Source organism: Hyperoodon ampullatus (genome assembly GCF_949752795.1).
Source record: "Hyperoodon ampullatus genome assembly, chromosome: 11".
Lineage (NCBI taxonomy): Eukaryota > Metazoa > Chordata > Mammalia > Artiodactyla > Ziphiidae > Hyperoodon > Hyperoodon ampullatus.
In genome coordinates, this window is record NC_136924.1 from 93,646,525 (window position 1) to 93,660,740 (window position 14,216).

General features: G+C 37.4%; 1 protein-coding gene across 5 annotated transcripts in view; it reads left to right on the forward strand.

Moving 5' to 3' along the window:
• LRP6 (LDL receptor related protein 6) overlaps positions 1–14,216 on the forward strand; it is a gene marked incomplete at its 5' end in the record, with an annotated part of 178,027 nt that overhangs the window by 150,098 nt on the left and 13,713 nt on the right. For 4 of the 5 annotated variants that reach the window (XM_079714740.1, XM_079714741.1, XM_079714744.1 and 1 more), the window contains 2 exons: positions 8,894–9,103; positions 11,288–11,413. In XM_079714740.1, the coding sequence (XP_079570866.1) occupies positions 8,894–9,103; positions 11,288–11,413 (336 nt within the window). The remainder of the gene's footprint in view (positions 1–8,893; positions 9,104–11,287; positions 11,414–14,216) is intronic. The other variant, XM_079714743.1, reaches the window with a different exon arrangement.

Genomic DNA, 14,216 nt, shown 5'->3' on the forward strand with positions numbered 1-14,216 from the left:
GGATCATGAGAGATTACTACAGGCAACTCTATGCCAGTAAAATGGGCAACCTAGAAGAAATGGATAAATTCTTAGGAATGCACAACATTCTGAGCCTGAACCAGGAAAAAATAGAAAATATGAACAGACCAATCACAAGCACTGAAATTGAAACTGTGATTAAAAATCTTACAGCAAACAGAGCTTCCCTGCTGGCTCAGTGGTTGAGAGTCCGCCTGCTGATTCAGGGGGCGCGGGTTCGTGCCCCGGTCTGGGAGGATCCCACATGCTGCGGAACGGCTGGGCCCATGAGCCATGACTGCTGAGCCTGCACGTCAGGAGCCTGTGCTCCGCAGTGGGAGAGGCCACAACAGTGAGAGGCCCGCGTACTGCACAAAAAAAAAAAAAAAAAAAAAAATCTTCCAACAAACAAAAGCCCAGGACCAGATTGCTTCACAGGTGAATTCTATCAAAAATTAGACAAGAGCTAAGACCTATCCTTCTCAAACTCTTCTAAAATATAGCAGAGGGAGGAACACTCCCAAACTCATTCTGCGAGGCCACCATCACCCTGATACCAAAACAAGACAAAGATGTCACAAAGAAAGAAAACTACAGGCCAGTATCACTGATGAACATAGATGCAAAAATCCTTAACAAAATACTAGCAAACAGAATCCAACAGCACATTAAACGGATCATGAACTATGATCAAGTGGGTTTATTCCAGGATGCAAGGATTCTTCAGTATACGCAAATCAATCAACGTGATACACCATATTAACAAATTGAAGGAGAAAAACCATATGATCGTCTCAATAGATGGAGAGAAAGCTTTCGACAAAATTCAACACCCATTTATGATAAAAACCCTGCAGAAAGTAGGCATAGAGGGAACTTTCCTCAACATAATAAAGGCCATATATGACAAACCCACAGCCAACATCATCCTCAGTGGTGAAAAACTGTAACCATTTCCACTAAGATCAGGAACAAGACAAGGTTGCCCAGTCTCACCACTATTATTCAACATACTTTTGGAAGTTTTAGCCACAGCAGTCAGAGAAGAAAAAGATATAAAAGGAATCCAAATTGGAAAAGAAGAAGTAAAGCTGTCACTGTTTGCAGATGACATGATACCAAACATAGAGAATCCTAAAGATGCTACCAGAAAACTACTAGAGCTAACCAATGAATTTGGTTAAGTAGCAGGATACAAAATTAATGCACAGAAATCTTTTGCATTCCTGTACACTAATGATGAAAAATCTGAAGTTGAAATTAAGAAAACACTCCCATTTACCACTACAACAAAAAGAATAAAATACCTAGGACTAAACCTACCTAAGGAGACAAAAGATCTGTATGCAGAAAATTATAAGACACTGATGAAAGGAATTAAAGATGATACAAATAGATGGAGAGACATACCATGTTCTTGGATTGGAAGAGTGAACATTGTGAAAATGACTCTACTACCCAAAACAATCTACAGATTCAGTGCAATCCCTATCAAACTACAACTGGCATTTTTCACAGAAGTAGAACAAAAAATTTCACAATTTGTATGGAAACACAAAAGACCCCGAATAGCCAAAGCAATCTTGAGAAAGAAAATCGGAGCTGGAGGAATCAGGCTCCCTGACTTCAGAGTATGCTACAAAGCTACAGTAATCAAGACAGTATGGTACTGGCACAGAAACAGAAATATGGATCAATGGAACAGGATAGAAAGCCCAGAGATAAACCCATGCACATATGGTCACCTTATGTTTGATAAAGGAGGCAAGAATATACAGTGAAGAAACGACAGTCTCTTCAATAAGCGGTGCTGGGAAAACTGGACAGCTACATGTAAAAGAATGAAATTAGAACACTCCCTAACACCATACACAAAAATAAACTCAAAATGGATTGAAGACCTAAATGTATACCAGACACCGTCAAACTCTTAGGGGAAAATGTAGGCAGGACACTCTATGACATAAATCACAGCAAGATCCCTTTTGACCCACCTCCTAGAGAAATGGAAATAAAAATAAACAAATGGGACCTAATGAAAATTAACAGATTTTGCACAGCAAAGGAAACCATAAACAAGACAAAGAGACAACTCTCAGAATGGGAGAAAATGTGTGCAAACGAAGCAACTGACAAAGGATTAATCTCCAAAACATACAAGCACCTCATGCAGCTCAATATCAAAAAAAACCAAACAACCCAATCCAAAAATGGGCAGAAGACCTAAATAGACGTTTCTCCAAAGAAGATATACAGGTTGCCAACAAACACATGAAAGAATGCTCAACATCATTAATCATTAGAGAAATGCAAATCAAAATGAGATACCATCTCACACCAGTCAGAATGGCCATCAAAAAAATCTACAAACAATAAATGCTGGAGCCGGTGTGGAGAAAAGGGAACGCTCTTGCACTGTTGGTGGGGATGTAAATTGATACAGCCACTATGGAGAACAGCGTGGAGGTTCCTTAAGAAACTAAAAATAGAACTACCATACGACCCTGCAATCCTATTACTGGGCATATACCCTGAGAAAACCATAATTCAAAAAGATTCATGTACCACAATGTTCATTGTAGCTCTATTAACAATAGCCAGGACATGAAATCAACCTAAGTGTCCATCGACAGATGAATGGATAAAGAAGATGTGGCACATATATACAATGGAATATTACTCAGCCATAAAAAGAAACGAAATTGAGTTATTTGTAGTGAGGTGGATGGACCTAGAGACTGTCATAAGAGTGAAGTAAGTCAGAAAGAGAAAAACAAATATCGTATGCTAACACATATATATGGAATCTAAAAAAAAAAGAAAAAAATGGTCAGAAGAACCTAGGGGCAAGACAGGAATAAAGATGCTGACCTACTAGAGAATGGACTTGAGGTTACATTGAGGGGGAAGGGTAAGCTGGGACAAAGTGAGAGAGTGGCATGGACATATATGCACTACCAAACGTAAAATAGATAGCTAGTGGGAAGCAGCCGCATAGCACAGCAAGATGAGCTCAGTGCTTTGTGACCACCTAGAGGGGTGGGATAGGGAGGGTGGGAGGGAGAGAGATGCAAGAGGGAAGAGATATGGGAACATATGTATGTGTATAACTGGCTTCACTTTGTTATAAAGCAGAAACTAACACACCATTGTAAAGCAATTATACTCCAATAAAGATGTTAAAAAAAAATCTTAGTGTTTGGCCATATTTGCTTTTGAACCTCCCTTCCTCCTTCTCTCTCGTGAAAAAAAAATACTAGGGAGAATTTGAAGCCCTTTTGTGTCCCTCCCCAATTCTGTTTTCCTCCCTCTTTCTTCAGAGGTAACTTTTGTTGTGTTTCTTTGCCATGCATGTTTTGCTTTCTCTCTCTCTCTCTCTCTCTCTCTCCCTCTCTCTCCCTCTCTCTCTCCCTCTCTCTCTGTGTATTTTTTACCATGTACACTCGCACATTTCAACTCTTTTTCACTTTTTAAAGTTAGAGTAAATAGTCTCATGTATTCTTTTGTCGCTTGCGTTTTTCAGATCTATCATGGTTTTGAGATGATCCCTGTTGATCCACAAATCTCTGTCAGTTATTTTCAATGCTAGATAGTATTTCATTATATGGTCATTCTACAGTTTCTCTATTCTGCTATCTAAACTGCTATTTCCAATTTTTTGCCATTAAAAGCAGTGCTGCACTGTATATTCTTTTTTTTTTTTTTTTTTTTTTTTTTGTGGTACGCGGGCCTCTCACTGTTGTGGCCTCTCCCGTTGTGGAGCACAGGCTCCGGACGCGCAGGGTCAGTGGCCATGGCTCACGGGCCTAGCCGCTCCACGGCATGTAGGATCTTCCCGGACTGGGGCAAGAACCCGTGTCCCCTGCATCGGCAGGTGGACTCTCAACCACTGCGTCACCAGGGAAGCCCTGCAGTGTATATTCTTATGTACATATTTGAATATTTCTTGTGGCCTAAACTTAGTAGTGGGATTGCTATGTAATGTGGTATGTATATATTCAACTTGAATATATCTATTCAGATTGCTCTCCAAAGTGATTATATCAGTTTAGAATACCCACCAGAAGTATATGAGTTTCTCCTCCAGTACTTGGTAGTTTTAGACTTCTGAGTTTTTACCATTCCAATAGTTTTAAAGATACATCTCATTATTAATAAAATGTGCATTTCTCTATTTGAATTTGAGGTTAATTTGTTGGTCATTCATGTTCACCTGTGAATTGCAATTTGTAGTTTTTGCCCATTTTTCTATTTCTCGTTTCTAGAAATTCTTTATTCAGGATGTTAATCCATTATCAAGTTACATACATATTGGAGGAGAATTGTTATGTTTAAGGAATTCAGCCTTTTCATTCATGACTGTGGGGTATCCTTCCATTTATAAGTCTTCTTTAATAATTTTTGGTATGCCTTCATGCTTTCCTCTATAGAGAAAGATATGTATTATATAAATCTTTCAGTTTGTGATTTACCTTTTCACTCTCCCAGTGGTGTCTTTAGATGAAAACGAAGTTATTTTTATTGTAGTAAAGTTTATTAATTTTTCCCTTTATGATTAATGCCTTTTATATTATATTTAAGAAATCTTTGACTTCTTCATAGTCACAAAGATATTTTCTTGTGTTTTTTCCTAAAATGTTTTTGTTTAACTTTTCTTATTTTAGATCTCTAATCCATTTGGAATTTATTTTTGTGTATGGTGTGAGACGGGTTAAGTTTTATTTTATTTTCCACATTACTGTTTGATTCAACACTGTTTCTTTTGAGAAGACCATCCTTTCCCCGCTGTTCTCTCCTGTCACCTTTGTTATAAATGAAGTGATTATATTAGTGTAACTTTGTGTCTGGACTCTAATCTTCCCTTGGTCACTTTGTCTTACATAATATTATATTGTTTTAATTATTAAAACTTTATAACAAATTTATCTGGCAGTGTACATCTTTAGTATTTCTTGAAGATTACCGTGGCTAGTGTTGACACTTCGCATTTCCATATACATTTTAGAATCAGCCTCTGAGTTTCCACCAAAAAGCAAAAACCTACTAGAATTCTATCTGGTTTGCTCTGAATTTATAGATAATTTAGGGAGAATTGTTATCTTTATAATATTAGTGTAGATTCTAAACCATGAACATGGTATATCCCTCATTTATTTAGAACTTTAATTTCCCTCAGCGTTTTGTAGTTTTCTGTGTAGAGGTCTTGCCTGTGTTTCATTGGAATTATTCCTTGGTATTTAATGCTTTTGAATGCTAGTGGTGAAGAGTAGTCTAAATATTTAATATTTCATTTTCTGGTTGTGGCTGGAATATAGAAATACAGTTTTTCCCTTCTTCCCCAGTCTGGTACATTGTGCTTGTTCCCAGGGACCTTGCTAAATTAGAATTTTCTGTGTTAGAGAATCATTTGTCTACAAATGAGGAGAGTTTTATTTTTTCTTTTCCAGTCCTTTTTCTTTGTTGCCTTATTACACTGACTGGGACCCCCCAGTACAATATTGAATAAAATAATAGAATCCTTAGATTTTTTTGTTTCATTTTGTTTTTGTTTTTCATGATTTGGGGGAAGCATTCAATACTTCTTGATTAGGTTTTATGTTTGCTATGGTTTTTCTGTAGATAACTTTTTTTTTTTTTTTTTTTTGCGGTACGCGGGCCTCTCACTGTTGTGGCCTCTCCCGTTGCGGAGCACGGGCTCCGGACGTGCAGGCTCAGCGGCCATGGCTCACGGGCCCAGCCGCTCCGCGGCATGCGGGATCTTCCCGGACCGGGGCACGAACCCGTGTCCCCTGCCTCGGCAGGCGGACTCTCAACCACTGCGCCACCAGGGAAGCCCTGTAGATAACTTTTAAAAAGCAGATTAAGGAAATTCTCTTCTGTTCTTAGTTTGCTAGAATAAATCAAACTTGATATGATACATTATCCCTTTTATATATTGCTGGATTTGATTTGCTAATGTTTTGTTTAAGATGTTTACATCTGTGTTCATGAGAAAGATTACCCGATAATTTTCCTTTCTTACAATGTACTTGTTGGCGTCTTGCCATCAAGGTTACATTGGCCTCATAAAAAGAAATGTTTCCTTTTTTTACGTTTTCTGAAAAAGATTAGTATAATGTTGGTAGGTTTTTTTCCCCCTTCCTTATATATTCACAGATAATCATATACTTTTTTCATGGGATATCTTTCTACTTAGTATTTCTAGCCTCCTACAGAGCTTTTATACTAGACTGCGTTTAGTATATGCTTAGATTGTTGAATAAGTATGTCTTTCATTGCTGATTCCAGAGTTTTATAATTGCCATCAGAGTAAATCAGTAGATCTGGGATCCTCCAGCAACACTGCTGACCTCTTATTTTCCCCAGTTGTCCAATTGAGGCCATCCTTCTGCTACCACCAACTCACCTTTTTTTAATCCCTCTCAGTGTTACAGTTTAAATTTAATTTTCATCAAAGTAATACCTGTAGATACAGAAATCAAGTGGTTCCAGTTGGCCTACAAAGACCAGGTCTCCTGCTCTCCTCCTTCCTCCTCTCAGTTCCTGCCCTCAGAGGCATCTCTGATAGTTTAAAATCACTTGTTTAAAACTGCTGCTCCATGATTTTTTTTTTTTTTTTTTTTTTTTTTTTTTTTTTTTTTTGCGGTACGCGGGCCTCTCACCGCTGTGGCCTCTCCCATTGCGGAGCACAGGCTCCGGACGCGCAGGCCCAGCGGCCATGGCTCACGGGCCCAGCCGCTCCACGGCACGTGGGATCTTCCCAGACCAGGGCACGAACCCGTGTCCCCTGCATCGGCAGGCGGACTCCCAACCACTGCGCCACCAGGGAAGCCCTGCTCCATGATTTTTAATTTTTAGATACCACAGTTTGACTTCTTTTAATGGAAGATAATGATTTTGCTGTCTTAAACCATGTATCCCTAACATACCTATATGAACTCTCCTCCCATCCTCCCAGCTTAGTTATATCATAATTTTTAAGTTTATAATTATTTGTTATTTATGGCTGTGAAAATATTACCATGAGCTACATTTCCTTCTGTAGCTTTATTTCTCTCTGAAATTAATCTTATCTAATGTAAATATTGTTTCAGTATATGCAGATGCATCAAGCAATCTGTCTTCTTTTCTTTTTAACTGAAGACGTACCTCCTGAATTTCTTTGTCATCTTTCTGGATGTGTCTGGATTTGCTTGCTTTCCAGGCCAGCTTTCTTTCACCGTTATCCTGGGAATGTACTTGCCCGTCTCCTTGGTGCTGAACGTGCTGTTTCCCAGATTCCGTTTCTTTCATTAATTCCTTTTTCGTGATAGATCACATCCTCTGTTAGCTTCTTGAAAGGAGATTCATAGGAGGCTAAAATTCTTTATCTGTTGTCTGTCTGTTCTCCAACTTGTAAATTTTATATCGCTTCTCTACTCTTCTGTCCCATTTGTCCTTATGGGTTTATGCCTTCATTTTATTTTATTATTATTATTTTTTTAAATTTTTTTGTGGTACGCGGGCCTCTCACTGTTGTGGCCTCTCCCGTTGCGGAGCATAGGCTCCGGACGCGCAGGCTCAGCGGCCATGGCTCACGGGCCCAGCCGCTCCGCGCCATGTGGGATCATTCCCGGACCAGGGCACGAACCCGTGTCCCCTGCGTCGGCAGGCGGAGTCTCAACCACTGCGCCACCAGGGAAGCCCTACGCCTTCATTTTTTACCATCGTTTTAGTAGATTTTTAGGAGGAAGCTTAAGTAGACTTGTGTTTAACCCACCATGAATCTGAATGTTGACTTAGGCAGTGCCTTCTCATCTGTAATATCTCCCCACTTTTCTTCATTTATTAAAACTTAGCTTTATGCTTGCCTCTTTCCTGGAACTTTCCCTGATATTTCCAAAGTATTAAGCTAATGTCTTTCTTTGATCAAACACTTAAGGACCAGGGAAAAGTTCTATAGATATTTGAAGGATGATTAGGAGGAAGAGGGAAGGAATTAATGTATTTTATTCTTTTTGAATGAGGGAGAAGCTATGGGGGTGGGCAGTGGGGCACAGATTTCAGCACACTATGTGAAAGAACTTTTTCCTAGTTCAGCAGTAGAATAGGCTGCCTCTTCAGAGTCTGGATGGCTCTGTGTCTGGGGTGTTGTAGAAATCTTATTTTGAGGTGAAGCTTGAACCAGGTAGCCTTTGAGTCCTTTTTCCTGTGTTCTGAGTGGCCCGGTGGGTGAGGGTGGTGGTCTTCACAGACGCCTTGTGTGTGCTCGGCAGGTGGGGGAAGCCGAGAACACAGAGCTCTCGGCCCACCGCCACTGCTTCATCCAGAGAAGTACTGTTTTTGTGCGTTATACATGTTAGAGAGTTTCATAAGACTTAATTTGAAAGATGGACTGTGCTTTAAAAAATGTTTGAAAGCGACTCAAGTGCTTTTCTACATTTCTATGAACTTAGTATCTACTATGTATTGGGTGCTTATTTGCTCTTGATTGCACTTGGATATCTAATCTGTTACCTGTTTTCTGGTATATATATATATCTTCTCAGAATGATTTTTAAGTTTTCTGGTAGAGAGCTTATCATATTTTCCTTTTCAGTACTTTAAAAATCTAACCAGGGCTTTCCTGGTGGCGCAGTGGTTGAGAGTCCGCCTGCCGATGCAGGGGACACGGGTTCGTGCCCCAGTCTGGGAGGATCCCACATGCCACGGAGCGGCTGGGCCCGTGAGCCATGGCCGCTGAGCCTGCGCGTCCGGAGCCTGTGCTCCGTAACAGGAGAGGCCACAGCAGTGAGAGGCCCGCGTACAGCCAAAAAAAAAAAAAAAAAAAATCTAACTGGTTTTCAGTAAATAGCTGTTGAATGTATGACTTGACCCACATGCATCATTTCTGTTGAATGTTCTCCTTTCCAAGGTGCCAACCGGATAGTATTAGAAGATTCCAACATTCTGCAGCCTGTGGGACTAACTGTGTTTGAAAACTGGCTATATTGGATTGATAAGCAGCAGCAGATGATTGAAAAAATTGACATGACAGGTCGAGAGGGTAGAACCAAAGTCCAGGCTCGAATTGCCCAGCTTAGTGACATTCATGCAGTAAAGGAGCTGAATCTTCAGGAATATAGTAAGTGTTGGTGGTGTACACTGCTAATCTCAAGATTCATGTTGTAAGAAATGATATAAAATTAAGATGTTGTTTTGTGTCTTCTTATTACTTTATCTTTAAGATTTTCATACACTTTTAGTTTTGCCTTTTTTTTTTTTTTTTTAACTCTTCATGTTTTTAAAGCCTTATATTCACCTGGGAGCTTTTTCATATGAAATACCTTTTCCTCATGAAACAGGAGTGGGGGAAAGGAATGGTATTGCTCATTTTCAAAAATTTCCCCAGGTATAGCAAGGACTCTGTTTGTCATGTTTTTTCTTTCTCTCCTTCAGCCCTTTTAAGAATATTGACATACAGCATATATTTCTTTTGTTCCATGTACATCCCCATGGTTTCAACAAAAACAAAAGTTACATTTATATAATGATGACTTTAGTTATCATGGAAATAAACCTATTCTTAAGCGAAAGCAAAACAAACTAAAAATTAGTGTGTAAACTTAGAAAAGACTGTGTTTAATAAGAGCTTGTTTTTTCCCCTCTTGGATAAGTTTTTCAATTCTAGCTTAGGAAAGTGGCCATAAATTATTTTTTTATCGTACTGAAAACTTTTGAAAATGACTAGTCATCTTGGCCTAGTTAACGTGTGTTTATGTAATACTGTTAACTCTTGTTAATGTGTCTGTCATCAAATGTGCCTTCCTAGCAATCACTACTATAGGTCTTATACAGTATATCAGGAATGCAAATGTTAAATGGAGGACTAATGAGAGAAGTACTGAAACTCCTTAACTTCTTGGCACAATGCTTCAGAAATGAATTGGAGTATGAAAGGAGGGGAGAGGAATGAGAGCACCGTAGCTTGTTCAAGTCTTCATTGTGTTGTCACTGTTCCTGAACTTAGAAGTTAAGTTAGGAGGTATTTGAGATTTAGAAAGTTAGAGTTGTTGTCATCCTATGTTATGACATATAATTCATGCTGAATATTTAACAGAAATAAGGTAGAGATGATATAATGGCTAAGTTATTTATTCAGTTGATATGAACATTTTATTGCAGAAGAATCTCAATGAAGGTTTTCAGAATTTCAGGGGGAATATCTTTAAAATTCAACATTTAAATATGGTTTTATATTTAGAAAAACTTTTTTTTCAAATTTCTAATAACATTAAAGAAAATGGGATTGCTGTTTATGAAAAGTGTCATGAATTTAAAAGGTTGAGAAAGTGCTATATAGGTTGTACATCGTAATACAAGGACTGGGGTGTCTGCTTTGTGTGATACTACACATATGTGTAGTATCACACATCTGCTCATTCGTACAGAGCTGGCTCCCTCAATCTCATCAACACACACTGAAGGAGGACTGATGTGTTACTGAGAAAAGAGTCATAATAAATGGGTGGCCACTGGGATGACAGCTGTCAAGTTGCTTTTGACACGAGCTAAGTAGAGAAGTCAAAACAATGATTTCATTAAATACAACTTATGAGACAGACTTTGAAATGTGCCTGACAGTGTATTTATTTAATTTAACCCAAATATGAGGAAATTAAACATTTGTAACATTGAAAGTTCTTTTGCAGTTGACCAAGCAAATAATTTTGATTGTCTCTGGGTGGTTAGATTCATGTGAACTTGTTTTTTTCTTCTAACAACTCTAATTTTCAGCAAATTCCTCATTGGAGTATACTTTTTGAGTGAAATCATCTTATCTCTCAGAAAGGTAGAATTTCAGAGTTAAAAATCTTTAGAAGAGTTTTTATATTTTAAAGAGAATAATATCCAAGTTTCAGCATTCTCCCTAGCAATTTTTTTAGTTTGAATAATCAGCTTTTCTTATTCACAAAAATTAACGTGAGCTGTACCATTACCTTACTTTAAATACTGTAAAATATTTTATGTATAAATATGTAAAGACAGTGGTTAGATATAAGTATTTTGTGTTTTAAATTGTTGTCCTCCTTTTCTTGTAGACTGTGTAGGGATGGGGTGAGAAATTATATTGTGTGGAAATAAAATTCAAAGGGATTTTACATTTGGTTTTGTTGGTAACTCAAAAATAATTGATTTTGGCTGGGCTGTTCTTCCTTCTTCCTCCCTCCCTTCCTTTTCTTTTTCTGTTCTTTCTTTTTCTTTCCTTTCTTTTTTCTCTTCTCTGTTCTTCTTCTCTTCTCTTATCTCTTCTCTCTTCTCTTTGCAGGACAGCACCCTTGTACTCAGGATAATGGTGGCTGTTCACATATTTGTCTTGTAAAGGGAGATGGTACTACAAGGTGCTCCTGCCCCATGCACTTGGTTCTACTTCAAGATGAGCTACTATGTGGAGGTAAATATGTTATTATTTTTTTTCTGTAAGTCTAAATGCCAATCATGTTCCAAAACTTAGTCTAGCATTCTTTGATTTGACAGTGAAATTGCTTTCTCCTAACTTGATTGCTCACTTATATTTCATTTTCTGCACTATACTAGGCTTTTGGATTATTCTAAGAGTGAATTCATCATGACAAGTGATAGGTGTAACCTAACCCTGGGACTAAGGCAAAAGGGGAAACTCATAACTGTGAATGAGTCTATTTCCTAATAAAAAAGTAGCTTTTCCCACCCCAAAGGGTAACAAGGTGAATTAATTCTACCTCCTATAGTCTCCATCCACTGAATCCTAGATTCTATCAGTTTATATGTCATTGCTGGGAGTGTATCCAGTGAAAAGAATACTCTTTTGTTCAGTTCTATCAGCAGTTCCCTGTTGTTTCTCTTCCTTACCTAGCCAAAAAAAAAAAAAAAATTTTTTTTTAAAGATATCACTGAGTAGTAATAATGTTGTAGTGAAATTGGTTCAGTCATTCATGGGACCATAACAGATTGGTATATTCCTTTGTTAAAGTATGGTAGCTTCAAATGCCATTATAATATTTATTCCCTTAATTCAGAAATTCTCCTCTCGGGGATAATTCTAAATTAATTCAACTGAAGGAAAAAGACTATTCTCTACAGTGACAGAAGTTTTAAAACAATTTCCAATGATAGGAAAGTTAGTAAAATAACTGAGTTTATATAGCTATTAAACATTGTGAGCATAAGCTGATGTAAAAATGTAGCCAAAATTTGGTGCAAGTGGAAAAAAAATAGTAAAATTGCGTTTTCTACTGTGATGAGAATTACGTAAAAAACGTATTTCTGAGAACAAAGATTGAAAGGGCTTACACTCAAAATATAAAAATTATTGATAAGAGGGTACACTCAAAATATAAAAATTATTGATAAGATGGTATTATAAGAATATTTTATTCTTCTAACTTTCCTTTAAGTTTTTAAAAATAAATAAATAACATGTATTGAGTAGCAGCTATGAGGCACTCTGTTTGGACTGCAGAAGATTTGCAGATCTTTGACACAGATCATACAGTTTAGTCGGGGAGATCAGATATGTGCATAGTAAAAGTTAAGCTCTGGTACTTGAAGTATCTCTCCCCAAAATAACAGGCATTACACAACAGTGTGAATATATTTAATGCCACTGAACTGTATATTTTAAAATGGCTAAAGTGGTAAACTTGTTACATATATTTTACCACAATTAAAAAAAAAAGAAGCAAGTGTTTCCATGTCAGGGTGCCAGATTATTGCTCTAATAAGGCAAATCCTAGAAAAATATGCCTTTATGTAATGATAACGTAGGTAAAACTGAATCAAAGATACTGCCTTTCATTTAGAAAATGTCCTGTAAAAGACCAGTGTTTTCTCCCTTCACATTTAGTGATTGTTTTTAATGTATATATTAAATGCATAGTTTTATTAAATGCATTGTTTTTAACAAATGTGTACAATGGTGTTACCAACACCCAAATCTAGACATACGGTGTTTTCATTAAGAAAAGTTCCCTGTGTCCTAGCAGCCAGTTACCTTCCAGAAGTAACCATTTTTTGGATTTTCATCCTCATAGTTTAGCTTTGCCTGTTCTTGAACTTTATATAAGGAATCATGACGTACGTACTGTATGTCTGGATTCTCTTGCTTAATATAATATTTCTGAGATTCATCCTTATAGTGGAGTATAGCAATCATTTTTATCTTTTTATTGCTACATAGTATGCTTCATTGTATAAATAAGCCACAGTTTATTATTCTTGTGTTGAGGGACATTTTAATTGTTTTCAGTTTTTGTTATTAAGAGTGAAACTGCAGTGAATGTTTTTATACAAGATTTTTCTTGTGACTTAACATTGATTTTACAGTGGAGGTAAATGAAATACAGAATCTTAATTCCTCTGCTTGACCTTCAAGATGTGTTTTCATTTCAGCCTATTTTACCAACCCATCTCATTTGTATTTCTGCCCAATCTGCTCCCTTTATTTTTGTGTGGCTGTTTGGAGTTTGACATCACTGTGGCATGTTCTGTTTTGTTTTGCTTCTGTGGATTTTCTTGTGGTATTTCAGGGATGTATCTTTCTTCTTGCCTGCGCATCCTCAATCTCTCGTTTTCAAGGTGCAGCTGATGAGTCTTCCTCATGATCTTTGAAACCTTCACCAGCTGTTACTGTTGTCCCTTTTTCTGAATTGTAGCACTTGTTAGCACCATGCAGCTCAGAGTTCCATAATCATTTGTTTTATATTCATTAGTGTGTTCCTAGCCCCAACCAAATTAAAAGCTCTTTAAGGACATGGGCCATATTTTTTCTATTTTTATTCTCCATATGATCTGTTACCGTGCTCTATACATAATGGGCTCAAACTTCCTCTAAAAAGTCCCTCAAATTCTCCATGTAAAATGTCCCCTTGTAATCTCTATTCTCTGTCCAATAGTCTCTATTTTAAGGATAAAAGGTTTTCTGATCCATAGTCATATAATAAAGTTCTGTTCTTTAGAGAATTTACTCACAGACAAGTTTTTAAAAGGAGTCAGTGGGCCTGTGATACAGTTGTAAAGGCAATGGGCTAAAAGTAAGGAGACTGCCCTTCTAGTCCTCTTTTTTTTTTTTTTTTAATCACTCTTGTTCAGTGGAAGCTCTTTGACCTTGGTGATCACTTAGCCTCTCTGAACCTCAGTTTCTTCATTTGCAAAACAAAGACATTCGGACTGAATGACAGTTCTCAAACTGGTCTCAGCATATTTTTACATTTTAAAGA